Source organism: Micrasema longulum, unplaced genomic scaffold (assembly GCF_059751315.1).
Source record: "Micrasema longulum isolate JH-2025_06_02 unplaced genomic scaffold, ASM5975131v1 h1tg001359l, whole genome shotgun sequence".
Classification (NCBI taxonomy): Eukaryota; Metazoa; Arthropoda; class Insecta; order Trichoptera; family Brachycentridae; genus Micrasema; species Micrasema longulum.
Window position 1 is genome coordinate 19,477 of NW_028278545.1, and position 15,192 is coordinate 34,668.

The 15,192-nt window shown below is 31.6% G+C and overlaps 2 protein-coding genes across 3 annotated transcripts in view; one reads left to right on the forward strand and one right to left on the reverse strand.

The window, feature by feature from the left end:
* Window positions 1-15,192, reverse strand: part of Ziz (dedicator of cytokinesis protein Ziz) — a 43,257-nt gene that overhangs the window by 19,476 nt on the left and 8,589 nt on the right. Inside the window, exons 13-27 of the mRNA XM_088235337.1 lie at window positions 14,857-15,117; window positions 14,673-14,786; window positions 14,415-14,597; window positions 14,150-14,287; window positions 12,209-12,407; window positions 11,884-12,114; window positions 11,542-11,802; window positions 11,331-11,463; window positions 10,952-11,095; window positions 10,627-10,838; window positions 10,308-10,544; window positions 10,010-10,170; window positions 9,805-9,925; window positions 9,447-9,667; window positions 8,748-8,889 (exon numbers count right to left, since the gene is read on the reverse strand). Of these exons, the coding sequence (XP_088091463.1) occupies window positions 8,748-8,889; window positions 9,447-9,667; window positions 9,805-9,925; window positions 10,010-10,170; window positions 10,308-10,544; window positions 10,627-10,838; window positions 10,952-11,095; window positions 11,331-11,463; window positions 11,542-11,802; window positions 11,884-12,114; window positions 12,209-12,407; window positions 14,150-14,287; window positions 14,415-14,597; window positions 14,673-14,786; window positions 14,857-15,117 (2,758 nt within the window). The remainder of the gene's footprint in view (window positions 1-8,747; window positions 8,890-9,446; window positions 9,668-9,804; window positions 9,926-10,009; window positions 10,171-10,307; window positions 10,545-10,626; window positions 10,839-10,951; window positions 11,096-11,330; window positions 11,464-11,541; window positions 11,803-11,883; window positions 12,115-12,208; window positions 12,408-14,149; window positions 14,288-14,414; window positions 14,598-14,672; window positions 14,787-14,856; window positions 15,118-15,192) is intronic.
* Window positions 1,472-8,276, forward strand: LOC148275691 (venom acid phosphatase Acph-1-like). Of its 2 annotated transcripts, XM_088235339.1 has the most exons (8): window positions 1,472-1,665; window positions 1,817-1,884; window positions 1,956-2,066; window positions 4,282-4,518; window positions 5,849-6,028; window positions 6,110-6,230; window positions 6,871-7,091; window positions 7,178-8,276. In XM_088235339.1, the coding sequence occupies exons 1-8, from the start codon at window positions 1,605-1,607 to the stop codon at window positions 7,322-7,324; spliced, it is 1,146 nt and encodes a 381-aa protein (XP_088091465.1). In that variant the 5' UTR covers window positions 1,472-1,604; the 3' UTR covers window positions 7,325-8,276. The 2 variants fall into 2 exon arrangements, with proteins under 2 accessions (XP_088091465.1, XP_088091466.1); XM_088235340.1 differs by lacking the exons at window positions 5,849-6,028; window positions 6,110-6,230; window positions 6,871-7,091; window positions 7,178-8,276 and adding an exon at window positions 5,495-5,770.

The window sequence follows — 15,192 nt, forward strand, 5'->3', positions numbered from 1 at the left end:
TTTTTTCGGATCGCAAAGAATTTTGGATAAATTCCTAGATTGAAGACATTATCCGATTATGTAAGTTTATTTGAAAAACTTATTTTGTTATATTTAAGCCAGTACCTATTTAGGAGACTACAAATAAAGACAGTTTTTATTTTTTAAATGTTTATATTCATAGTCCCCTTCGGGTGACTATGAATATAAACATTTAAAAAATAAAAACTGGGATAAAATATTGTAGAATATTATTGAAATCTTTTAGCATGCCAAATATATGCCAGAGGAAGTTCGAGCATGGCACAGCAACTTTACATAAAATGTATCGAGTTGTGGTCCCGTGGCTAGTGTCTCGGACTCATGGCTTAAAGGTCCGTGGTTCGAATCCCACTCTACTCCAACTTGATTTCCATTTTCTAATAGTGAGTTATTTACAACTCGTTGAAAATTGCCCTTAAAATGAAATATTTGGGTAAATCATAAGAAAGCAAATATTTATTTTTTACAAAAAAAAACATGCTACAAATCTATATCTATCGCGTCCACATCAAATCATCAGTTTTATCCTAAGGAAGTAAAACCTCCTCCTTAATTAAGGTGGCCCACGTAAAAAGACAACTAGAGGAAGAAAGCGTTGTCGAACTGCTATTTTAACTAATACTCCCGAAAAACAGCCCTCGAACAAAAGCAGTCAGGAATAAAGGATCTGGGAACCAGAATAAGAAAAACACAATGGTGAAGAAAAAATTCCCACGAGAAAGAATGCATCAGCGCAGAAGATGAAGAATACTTTTGCATATCATGAATGTTAATCTTATTAAGAGAGTTTTCCGGGAGATGAATGGGTCAAGTGTGCTTCATGTAAACAATGTGCCCACGAGAAATGCATTACAAGGGGATCTTCTACTTTCATTAGTCAATACTGTGATTTTGATAACGATTAATACAAGCAATTTTATTTTACCATCATTTTCTTTTGAATAAAATGATTATTTTTATTCTTAATGCGAGTTATTTATTAATTTGTATGTATTGGCACTTTTCACCCAGCACCTTGGAATTTTTCACCCTGTCAGATTTCTTCAAGAAAAATGACAAAAAAAAATTACCTCGGGAAGCAACTTAATTATTTTGAATAAAAACTATGCTGCAATTATAATAATAATTACAATTCGGTAAACTTAGAATTCCCATAAACATACATGCGCTCGAATTCTTCAATCTAATATAAAAAATGCCACTTTTCTCCCCATCCAAATCTATTACAGAATGTACACTGAAAAACAAAGTCAAATATAATATACATTTATTAAAAGCTTAAGGAAATGTAGTTCTAGTGCCTGTCTACTTACTTACTTATGGCTACCTTTCCATATCTACATACTGTAAGGTAACCTATATAAGAATTCATTTTTCAAATTATATGCCATCAATAATAGTGGTAGTGTGGTTGCGTGACTGTCAGCACATTAAATTTATAATAGTTTTTTTTATTACTAGTAGCTAAAGAGTTGAGAATAATGAATCCTAGACACAAGATGGTCACCCTAATGGAGAAGCTATAGCGAATGTCAAACAAAGCCATGTTCAATTAAGGAAGTAGTTGAAGACCAACAGCGACGATGAAGGTAGATCGTACATGGTACTATGTGGGTGCGCTTGTTGTATTGGCTATTATCGGAGGTCAGTTAATTCCCAATCTTTATAAAAAATGTAATTCAGTTATCTGATAATAGTAATGTACGATTTGATGCATCAAACGGTGTTGATATTAGGACATTACAATAACTCTGTATGCATATTATGTGATCAACAAAAACATGTTTAATTTAAGCAATGTGTGGGGTGTTCATAATACAAAGATCATCAGAAGATGTTACAATATTGCGACAAGTTTATGTGGTAAGAAATAATTTCAATTCAATATATGTTATAATTGAGAAACAGTATGTAACGGATAGTAAATATTTCAGATGTTTAGCCACGGAGAAAGAAGTCCGACATTGGATGAAATTAAAATGTATCCTCTAAACATGAATGATTCTAAATTGTACTATCCATATGGATACGGTGCTCTAACTAATGTAAGTATAAATATTTTTTGTTTAACACTGTTATGTAATACTTTTTATATAAAATATCAATCAAAATTCTTGTTTTAGTTTTACTATTTTTAAGTCCTCACTGGGAAAACCTGTTCTAAGGAGGACTGTACACAGTGATCAAAACATAATTCACATATTTCACATGTCACTCAAATATTTTTTTTATTTCTTCTATGCTAATTTGCTTTAATCAGATTTTGATTGATTTAAAAAAAATATTATTTTAACTGTAAACTTAATTTTATGGGGAAGCATACTAAATAATTTGGGAGAAAAATAATCCTCGCACCTTTGACCAAATATTATGTTAAAGGGAGGAATATTATTTCTTGCTTTCGTCATATATTCATGTCCCTAAGCAGACGATGACAATGTCCGTCTCCAAATCTTTATTGATATTTGTAAGCAGGTTAAAATTAAATAGATATGCCTATTTATGGGTATAACAACTGAGATATTGAAGGGTTTCAAAGTTGTTATGGAAAATTAGTTATAATAAACTGTACCTACTACATCTTAACATTACCTACCTAACAATTTACAAAAAAATAACATTTTTTCCAAGTAAATTCAGAATTTGTCAACTTTTGAAAGGCTACATACAAATGATTAGATAAACACAACACTGGAAAGAGTATAAAATTTTGCTACACAGAGCCATTTTTACAAAATCAAGAATATTTTGAATATGCCGCTTCCTAGGCAGTTATTAAAATTGACATTTATTGCAATAGAGAGGGAAAACATTTTTGTGAAGGGAATATGGAAGTCCATACATTTACCGGGCTTATGACCTGTCATTGGTTGGTTTATGTGATCACTTTAGACACTGTAACTTCACAATTCCGCCTATGTTTGAACATCCACATTTCCTCAACTCTTCCAACTGTTGACTTTTGTGATGTAAGAGCTGAAACCATTATTCATGTGGGTGAAATTTATCTTGCTGAATTATTTCACATCAACAAAGATTTCAGCTCTTTTACTTCACTAAAGCCAAGATGGAAGACCTAAGAAAATGCAAAAATGTGTGTAAAGCAAACCAGTTAATGACAGGTCATAAACATCGGTTGTTTTGGTACTAAATTTCTAATGAGGCAACGATATATTTTATACTCCAATACTGCTAGACTTTAATAATCAATGTTGATTACCTATAGTACGTTGCTAAATTTAAATAAAAAAACGGTAATAAGAATAAACGTGAGTACGTCATTTTTACTATTGAGAGATTAATTTATTACTAGGTACATAGGTAGCGAATAACAACTGACTGACACAAGAGTAGATACGAATACCCCACTAGTTCCCTTCCTCTTACTTAATCTATCAGGCACCATAAAAATCACTCATCATTAGTACGAATTATGGTCAAAACATTCCCTAAGCTCACACTGGGACACCCGGCGAGTATGTTTTCTTAAACGTTTGAGGCTCGTTTACGTAGAGCCTAAGTGATATCAATGTACTCTAAATTCAACCTTAGGTATACAAAATAAACATGCTTTTTGTTTGCAGCACATGTTGTCTGAAGGAGTGCAACTAAATTGAAAATTAAACTGAATAAAATAGATATCATGAGCATTCCCCACGCGTTGCAAAAAACTGTATTTTGGACAGGGGAATGGGGTTGTTTATGCATTGACATATTTTTATATTAAAGCTTTTTACTCAACACGACGCATTATGAACGTGTGAAGTATGATTTTTTAGTGAGGCGGAGCCTCATTTGCCTCACCTTCAAAATAGACACTGGTCATAAGCCTTGTATTAAGTATTCCCTTCTCAAAAATGGTTTCCTTCTCTGTTCAAATGTTACGCGTATAAAATAATGTTTAGACTAATTTTCATTATTTTTTGCAACAAAACCAAAATATGCTGGAAAATTTTTTCATGCTTTATGACATTTTAAAATATTATTTTTAAGGAACATTAATCTGAATTTGAAAATAATAATGAAGTTATAAAGGAACCACGTTTTCATCTGTTTCCATGTTGTCTGAAATTACTAGTTAATGACCCTATGTTAATATGTTAGTGACAGAACATTTTCAAATAAATATTCTAGTGTGCCTAGCTAACACAAATGAAATTTGTATGTTTACTCGGTCCACAGACAGGAACTGAGACATTAATATTTTATAGCACTGCAGGTTTTTAATACTGTTTATCATTGCGTTAATTTCATTTTCAGAAAGGAAAAATGACAATGTTTGATATGGGAGTAACAATTCGTAAATTGTATGATAAATTTTTACCAACGGAGTATGACCATAACATTTTCAAAATGCAGTCAACAAACACAGACCTGTCTAAAATGTGTGCACTCATGGTTCTAGCGGGTTTATGGCCAGTACAAACTGATCACATGTGGAATGATTTGCTGTGGCAACCAATACCTTATTTCTATTTAGAGGAGGATAATGACTATGTAAGATATTGAGCATATTGTGACATGGCTTGTTAATAAAATGAAATTATATAATCAAGTACCTAATTATAATATTGTTAGAAGTAATCTTATTGATCTAGGACAGTGATGGGAACCTTTTCAGCTTGGTGTTTCAAAATTCTGGAAAAACCTGACTTGACTCCGGGCGCCACGTCACATCTAGAAATATTATTGACTTTTTCAGCCCTAGTAAATAAAAGAGTTATGTTTTAAAACTTTTTTATTTTATTTATTATTAAAAATCCAAAACAAATTATTGATTACACTAGTGACTTTTTTGATGCGGAATTGCATTAAATGAGCGAAGAAAGCGCATCACTCATTCTTAGGCGAAGATCGTCCGCAAACGATGTGTGTCACCCAAACTGTCTAGACATGTCACATCTGATGTGTATGTCATAGGTTGCCCATCACTGATCTAGGATCATCGACGTTAAATTTGTGCAATCCAACAAAAGCAGATATATCAATAAAATTTACGGTATAAATAAAGTATACGGTATATTTTTGTAAATAATTGTGATTGAAGATTATTTTATATTTTTTTACATGAGATTTTTTATTGCAATTTATTAATTATTTTTTTTTAGTTTGACAATATTAATATGTCTATTGTAATTTTGAAAGGCATTTCTGTTTAACTGTTTTCTGACAATATTAAAGTGTTTTACATTTTAGGAGTACAAAAACGTAACTGTAGTGATTATTCTTTTCCTTTTAAAAAAATAAATATATATATTAGCGTTCTTTTTACCTAAATATTTCAATTTTGGTGGCCATTTTCAACGAATTGTAAATAACTCACTATTAGAAAATGGAAATCAAGTTGGGGTAGAGTGGGGTTTAAACCTCGGACCTCTGGTCTGCGAGTCCACAACACTGGCCACGGGACCACAACCCGATTATTGATATCGAAGTACAGTGCCTTAATTCAATATGTGTATAATGTTTTCAGCTTCTCTATCCAGAAAGTTGTCCAAGATACATTCAAGAAATACAAATTATTAAGAATGAAACTTTAGACAAGGTTAATCTATTGTCTGCGAGTCCACAACACTGGCCACGGGACCACAACCCGATTATTGATATCGAAGTACAGTACCTTAATTCAATATGTGTATAATGTTTTCAGCTTCTCTATCCAGAAAGTTGTCCAAGATACATTCAAGAAATACAAATTATTAAGAATGAAACTTTAGACAAGGTTAATCTATTGTCTGCGAGTCCACAACACTGGCCACGGGACCACAACCCGATTATTGATATCGAAGTACAGTACCTTAATTCAATATGTGTATAATGTTTTCAGCTTCTCTATCCAGAAAGTTGTCCAAGATACATTCAAGAAATACAAATTATTAAGAATGAAACTTTAGACAAGGTTAATCTATTGTATCAAGATCAATTGCAATATTTAAGCCATAAAACTGGCAACAACATAACAGACACATATCAAATAAAGAAATTGTGGGATCTTCTGATAGCACAGGTGCCGTGAAATGTCACAGATAAGAATACATTAAAATATATATTATTATACATCATATATTTCAAACTTATCTTTGTTTAGGAAAATATGGAAATCTCAACTCCTAAATGGTTTAATCCTATGGATCACGAAATACTACAACTCATAAAAATGGAATATCAAAGTATGTTTTCTAACTCAAACATGAAAAGATTGACTGCAGGTGAATAAATAAAATTTTGTAGAGATATAAAAATCTAGAGACATGTAAATAATACATGTGTATCTATTCACATTTAAATTTTTTTTCAAATTGATTTAGTTCTGTGATAATAATCATAGTTTAATTTAGCAGTAAAAGACAATATTTGCATTTATACTTATTCCAATACTGTTTACACTTATTGTCCTATTTTTACATGAGCAATAATTTAGTGAAAAACTTCCGACGTTTTCTTACGCGCGGTAAAAATTAGAGCATTTAATTATATGGCAAAGTTTCTTGAAAATGTATTAAAAATATATTTTAATAAAAACGAGCAACTTTGAACGACATCACTAGTTCATATGAATCAACCAATGATAAGAGACTTGTGGAAGGTTTCCAGCTTACTTACCGTCAACAGACCAATTGACAGAACTGACCGAGAAGAAGCAGAAGAGAACTTGAGATGTCACATGCGGAGTAATTTCAGAAATACAAAACTTTAAAAAAATCATAACGCTGATAACTTATTTTTTATTTTTTTTGGCTTAGTTTAATAGTCCATTAAAAAATTTAAAAAAACACTGAACTTCCTCATTATGAAAATTTGACATTATGTTGTTGTAATATAATAATTGTAAACCCTTTTGATTTCTAGGTGCTTTTTTCCAACAGATTTTGAATAATAGCAAACAAAAAATTAAATATGATAGTGAAGGCTTTGAAGGAATAAAAATGTTCATGTTTTCTGGATATACACATAATTTGGCCTCAGTGCTAGCGGCCTTGAACAGTTTACATATATTTCAGGATAACTTTGGATCATCCATTGTAATAGAACTTCACTTACGAGTGAAAAACTCCGACTATGCGTACAAAGTATGCACAAAAAATACTAAATTATTTAACAGTTATACATTCGAATCATCTATGCATAAAACTAATATTTAAATATGTATTTTTAGGTTTTCTACCGATTGAAGAATGGTGAAAATATTCGTGTAGAAATACCAGGTTGTGGGTTAATGTGTCCCGTAAAAGACTTTGAAAAAAATATGGACTCCTATTTGGTAAAGAATTATAAGGCTGAATGTAAAGAGATTGTCCATTAACATAAAACTGTGATATACACAACAAAACAATATTTAGTGCAATTCCTAAAGTGGATACAAAATTTGTTATTGATCGGGTTGTGGTCGTGTGGCTAGTGTCTCGGACTCACGGACCAAAGGTCCGTGGTTCGAATCCCTTCGAAAACTCGATTCCATTTTCTAATAGTGAGTTATTTACAACTCGTTGAAAATGGCCCTCAAAATGAAATATTTGGGTAAATCATAAGAACGCAAATATTTCTTTTCTTAAATTTTTTTTTTTTTTTAATTTATTAAAATTTTTTAGTTAGGCTTCATAAAAGAAAGCATTCAATGCGATTGAAATTTTCCATAATTACTATTATGTACTATCTATATTTTCAATATGGATTTAAGCATAAAAATTAAATAATGAAATTAATTATAAAAATAAACAAACTAAAAAAAATTAAACAAAGTCAATTATATGTGTTCATCTCATGGTATGGTAGTCAACAGGTTACGTACCTAACTTATGCTTGTGGTTCCGAGTTTAAATTCCCACAGGTCGTTGAAAAATATTTATTTGAGATTTCTCCATTTTCCTGGACTATTTTTTTATATTCAAGTTAATGTTGCAATTCAGTGCTCTGTGCAGAGATAATAATATATCAGAATGATTAAGTTTTAAAGTAAAATGATTTTTTTGTTCATAATGGTGCTGTACATAATTGTTTAAAATGTTTTATTTTAGAGAAAATAAGCAAAAAAAAACTTGTTATTTATTTTGATTACCAAATAAGATGTATTTTTATTATGAAAAGCAGTTTTTAAATAACAATTTAAAAAGGTAAAAAATGGTACATTTAAGCACAACAACAGAAGACAATAACAATAAACAGATATAAATTATTTTCAATAGCTTTTTAGTTTTTTTTTCTTTTGTGTTTTATATATTCTTTTCTAAAAGGGTTCAATTAAATTATTTACGAGACTAATATTTGTGTTTTTTTTTGTCATAATACCATTTGACCAACACTATACTTCTTTTTAAATAAGAAAATAATAAGCCATAAAACACTATCAGTCAAGATAAGGTTAAAATGTTTTTTTTTTATTCATAGATTTAAAACATGTATTAAAATAATATACATATATTTTTTTAAGAAATAAAAAGTTACTAATAAATAATATCATAGTCCTATGGTGTGTGGCAGACTCCAGATCAGTGATCAATAGTTTTACCCCAAATGAAGATACGTAATATGCCCATTACATAGTTTGATGAATGATCTTATTCATATAACGACAAATACGAGTAATTATAATATTTCAATTAAAATAATCATTGATATTGACAGCATATATTATTAAAGCAAACGCATACAATTTAATCAAGCTGCACATTGATACTCTGTGATAAACATAATACCCCACTGCATCATCTATAAATAGTTTGACTTACCTGGATCTATTTTAAGGCCAGTTTCGTCTCTGGGAATATTGGAGGAGATGCACGTAAAAGATTCTGCTCCCCAGGATATGCAGCCACGGAGACGGAGGTATTCAGCAATTAGTGCAGCTATGTGAAGCTGACAGCACATTGCCTAGAAATATAATAATTTCATATAATTATAATTAATCTACTCCAAGTACTGATGTTTGTCCATAGTTTTATTTTTACGGCATAGCCTGCTAAGCTTCTATTTTGAGGCTTTTCAGCAGGTAGGGTAGAGGGGATATGGAAGGAGGTAATGAAAAATACACCACAACACCCAAACCAATCGAGAAAAAAATTATTCTTGGATTTTTTTCTTGCAACTGGCGGGAATCAAACCCGCGATGCCAGTTTCACAGTTGGCCATCTAACCAACTGCGCCACGGCGCCTTTTCAATCCGAGTTTGCATTTATCGAGTACATGGCAAAAGGCCAATCTATTATCAGCACTTTATTTGTTGCCACACAAATTTTCTTTATACGACAGGCACCGTAGCGCAGTTGGTTAGACGGCCAACTGTGAAACTGGCGTCGCGGGTTTGATTCCCGCCAGTTGGAAAAAAAAAACAAGAATTTCCCAATATACACATTTTTACATACTGCATATCCAGAAGTTCATAGGAAAATATGTATTAAAAAAATAACTCGGAAATAGTATTAGCTTACCTCGTCTAGGTTGAGAGCCCGAGAATGGTGTTGTGCCATGGTGTGCAGCCAGGCGTGACGTAGGCGCGGTGTGGCCCGATACGACACAGCCAGGGTGTGCTGTAATTCCGCCAGCCTCTCCTGCTCTGCACCACCCACAGCTCCTCGGACGGCCATCTCCTCGGTCGCTACCAGAACTGTGCGGATACGCCGCATCAACTCCTTTACCTCCACTGGGAAGCCTAATTGAGTAGTTTATAGCGTATATAAGTATATTTTACAAAAGAGAAATAAATTAATCAGTTTGGATACTAGATATTTTAAAGATAGTTTGGATAGATATTTTAAAGATAGTTTTTTAAAGTTAAAAATACGTTACCAGATCCTTTCATCACTTTGTCACTCGCTGCATAGCTGTTAATTAAAGAAAGGGATTCTTGAAATCTAGTATTGTTAAGGCTTACTACACTCCCTAACATTTCTGACACCCCAATTATAACCTGAAACACATTAAGAAATACTGGTATATGTTTTAAAAATTCATCAATAAAAATGTCGTATTGCTAAATGCTAAATAAATTTACCTGTAAATGTATTCTAGTAAGTCCCTTCCTGTGTGTATGTTCGAAGTTTCCTCTCATCAAGAGGTAAAGTAAAGCGGTAGATTCTTGTCGTAGACTGGCTAAATGACTATCGCAACCCTTAAGCAATACACTGACTAGTTTTCCACAAAGAATCCCATTACCTGAAATGCAAAACTCAAACTGTAAGCATTTATCAGAATAGGCAGGATATAGGAACTTGTTTTATTATCTGTCTATACTAGAGTGCTAAATATATTGAAAAGTTTTTTTTTTAATTCCCACTGCGGATTGTTCTTACCTACAAATAGGGTATCAGAGAACTGATTAATATAAGCCCGCAAAGCAGCAAAGAGATGCTTATTTAGTAATTCACTCTGTGGTACCGCCAACAGACGGAGATATGGCCGCAAGGCAGCTCCATCTAGAGGCCCATGGTTCTCTGTGTACAGGCAGCAGCGATCTACCACTATCATTCCCACTTCAGAAGATAACCAGCCAGCTATATGAGCAGCGGATTCAGCACCACTATCTTTATCTGTAAATTAAATTATTTATTATTATAAATTATAATTTTATAAACGCCATTTGAGGTTGAATTTTACTGAACAACTTTTTACCTTTATTAACAGAAAGAAGTTTCTCTCGATTAACAGTATTATTTTTCTCGGGAAGTGTCGGCGGTTCCTTAGAAAAATCTGGAGGACTCATCCTTGCTGGTAATGTTCTAGCTTTTAATGGTTTATTCTTTCCGATATTTTCTGGAGTGCAATTGCGAACATCTGCCATTATTATTTTCTTGCCTAAATACTTGAAGTTTTCTATACATATTCTAAAATAAAAAAATAAACATTCAATAATTTCAAAACAAATAATATATATTTTTTCAATTAACCACAAATCATATTATTTAAGATGAGGTTATGAAACGAAAAAAATACTCACTCTAGTACACTAAAGAAAGAGTGGAGTTGAGTGGAGGAACATTGTTTCCACCACACAATTAACTGATCATCATCCAAATATTTCAACACAAACAGAAAACAGAATAAAACATCCTGAATTTCACTCTTAGACAGCACACCAAATCTGTAGAAGAATTTAAGATGATAATAACAAATTTAAAAAAACACGAAAAGCAAAAATGTATCATTGGAATAATTATGTACAAATAAATAAAAAATGTATTATATTCGCAAAATCTATTTAATTTAGAAATAACTAACGAAATCAGTACCAAAAAAGATATAAAATCTAAATAATTGATATGGTGCTCTACAAGTTAGCCACCAATTCAATAATTAACACAAAATAAAGATTCTACCGATTGACAGGGTCTGATGAATCTTTATCCAGTAACTTAAGAACATTGTCTGTGCAATGATTATTACAAGTGTCATTGGACATTGTTGAAACATCAGATTCTATAGAAGCATTGGAAGTTCCATTATAGTATCCTGAAAGAATAACAAAACCAATAAATATACAAAAACACCAAAATTACTACACTAAAAAAAAAAAGTGAAAACAATTACCATTTGTATGATTTGCAGATAACGGGATAAAGAAAGTAGACTCTTTCAGATGTGCTGAGTTTCTTATAGGACTGGGCTCATCTAAATGTAGCGTTAACCTATTTCTTTTCGGTGTGCAAATATTATTACTAACTGCTGAATCCTTGGATGACAGACACAAATTAAGAGTATTGGATAAGTTATTAATGTCACCGTTCGATTTCTTTAAGCTACCATTGACATCAAGTAAAGGGTCCTTCAATATCAATCGGTGAATATTGTCTTGAAAGAAAATCATAAATCTTTAAAATTTGTAACACGGATATAATCAGTCACAACTGCGCGAAATGTATAATTACTTACCGCATACAATTGGTAACCAAGGTGCATAGAGTGAAGCTATTCTTGCTCGTGCAGTTTTCCATTTGTATCTGTCATCTATTTCGTGTTTTATTAAAATATCCTTTAAAATAGATAGTGCCGATTTTCTCTTCTGGGGAGCTTCGTTTAATGATAAATGCACTTGCTTTAACAAGATACCGGCCAAAAAATGTCTTTGAATGAATGATTCACTGGGACCCAAATTTTCTGTATCTAAGTAGAAACATATTAAAGATACACGGTTTTGTAAAAAATATTAGGAAAAAAGTATATATATAAATAAAATTATTCGTATATCATATCTTACCAGTACACCAGTCAGACGGTTGCAATCGATTGTGTTGCAAGGGAAGATTAAGCGCTACGTAGTGTTCGTGTTGACATATGATTTGAAGAAATGAAAATTTAAAATCAAAAAGAGCCTTGGGATCACCATGTTTAAATTTATCCATGTAAATTTTAATAAGTTTGAAAACAAATCCTCTGTCCATAAAAGTTAAACATTTCTGAAATAAAGAAACCTTACAATGTACAACAAAAAAATAGGTAATTAGAAGATGAATTTTTACAAATTTTATACAGAATTCAAACAAAAATTAAAAGTACATATTATACTAAGTACATACACCTATGGACAAAAAAAAGTTCGCACTTACCCCGCTATCCGTAATTCCCAGTTTACCTGACTCTATTTCTTAGAAACGATTTTATTATTTAACAATTGCTTTTGTTTATTGTTAAGGAATATATTGGCTACACATTTAAAGTAATTACATTTTTAAAAGCTTCATCAGTCTTTTAAAAACTACGTCTGAAGAAACATCGCTACGAAAATATGGCGAGTTCGGGTCAAATGTCTATCGCGGTAAAATCGAAAATTATTACTCTGTCACAGGAAAATATGTCGAATCGTGAAATTTCTCGTAGAATCGGTTTCTCGGAGTGTTCTGTGAGAATTAAAAAAAAAAAAATTGTGAAACCGGCTCTCTGGAGCGAAAAAAGGGAAGTGGTCGGCAGCGCAAGACAACTCCTAAAGAAGATCGGCTGGTTGCCAAGCTTATCAACCAAAATCGTTTTCTAACTGCTGCAGAAATACACGGAGAGATCCAGTCTACGTGCCAAACCACGTTCTCGGTGAGGATGGTTTCCAGGAGAAAACCTGGCGAAAGATTTCACCCTAAATGTATTACTCGAACAGTAAAGCATTCACCCTATGTCATGATATGGAGGTGCATGACAGCTCATGGTTTGGGTCCACTATAGATAGTCCAAGGCACTATGAATGCCATACAATACGAAACTATTTTGGAAAATCATTTGTTTCCTACAGTTAAAGACATTACACAATTTAGTTCAAATCCTATATTCCAAGATGATTCTGCGCCTTGCCATCGAGCTCGATCTGTGAGTATATAACTTTATTTTATAAATTTAAATTGTTGTAACTTGGTTTGTAATATCATATCTTTCTTACAGGTAACTGAATTCAAAGAGTCTTTTGGAGTTACATCACTGAGTTGGCCTGAAAACAGTCCGGACCTTAACCCGATAGAAAATTTATGGGCAATAATGAAACAAAAAATTGCGAAGAAACGGGCCAAAAATACCCAGGAATTGATTAAAATCATTAACCATGTTTGGGAACATGAAATATCATTAGATATTATAAATAATTTATATTTGTCGATGTCAAACAGAATTTCTTTAGTGATTAAGAGCAAAGGCGATATTACAAAATATTAAAATACTATCGAACCCGAAAAATTACTTTTATTATTATATTCTTTTGTTTAAAATATCGGTCTGTTTACCCTTCACACAAATCTATTAACCAAATGTAATTATTTGCGATTGCCAATAAAGACACAGTGCCGGGTTCAATTATGTCGGGTACAAGAACAATGGTAACGGAGCTGCTACCTGGAAAAAAGCCTATTTATAAATATATATTAAGCTTTTATTTTTATATTTTACTTGGAAACATTACTTAGTCATCAAATCTACAAAAATATATATTTAAAAAAATCCAAGCAATTGAGAAAATTTATTATTTTAAATTAAGAATTTTATTACAAGTGCGAACTTTTTTTGTCCATGGGTGTAGGTTTAGAAATGAGTACAAAAATTATAATTTTTTTTCTCACTTTATAATTTACAATCCATATTATATTCTCTAAAAACCATAATCAAGTTTGAAAAAGCATTTCTAAAAATTTGTGTTAAAAAACAACTTTAAAAATCAACATACCTTCAAAAAGATGGCGACATTTTTGTTTATAATATGTGTTTGAACTGGTTGCTGAAGAACATAAGTGGGTTCCAATGCAATAATTAGTTTTTCTATGTATACATTAAAATTTTCAAGAAATCTTTCACTGCGGCACATCTAAAAAAATGTTTTTATCAAATTAAATCACACATTTTATTGAAATTTAAGAAATAAAATAATTGTAGTTGCGGGAAAATTTTTGATACTGAGTTTATAAAAGATTTTATAATTTGTTAAAAATTACCTTTATTCTTCCAGTATTAAATAGATATTGTGCCATACTTTTTGTTATAATATGGAAAAAGAATTCCGAATGCTGCATAAATTTGTGTCCTAGCAGAAAGTCTTGTTGGGATGACTCTACAAAGGAGTATAGAGGTGCCATTAAATGCTCGTGGACTCCATTTCCGACGCACAAAAATACATACTGGAATAACAATACATATATCAATATAAATTTCCCAAGCACGATAGCAAAATGAGTAGGTATAGTGTATTTTACCTTTATATAGCTATCCAAAAGATCTTTTCTACCAGCATCATATATCATATGAACCAAATGCACCATTAAACGAACAACATGCACTCCCACATCTGACGTACCTTTTACGGTGGCCTAAAAAAATATTAAAATGTTTGTTCTAGAAGAGGAATCAATATTTGAGAATTAATTTATATTGACTTACCAATAGTTCAAACAGTTGATTCAATATAGTCGGTAAAAATTGAATCAAAGTAGAATAATGAATAGCGTGAGCCGCTTTTAATATTTTACAGCTTTCAACTTCTGAGGGAATAGCTCCAGTCGGTGGTTTTATCAATTTTTCTGCGTGGCTAAATAGATTATGAAGATGTAGATCTCTTGAAAGAATTGTGGAATCAAGGACTAACGAGCATTTGAAAAGTGGTTTTTCACTATCAATCCAAACAGTTTCCGGACCAGAATTCTGAAAGAGTTTTGATGTTGCAAATAAGACGATAATAAGAGGTTATTTATTTTATAAATATATAATATATTTTTG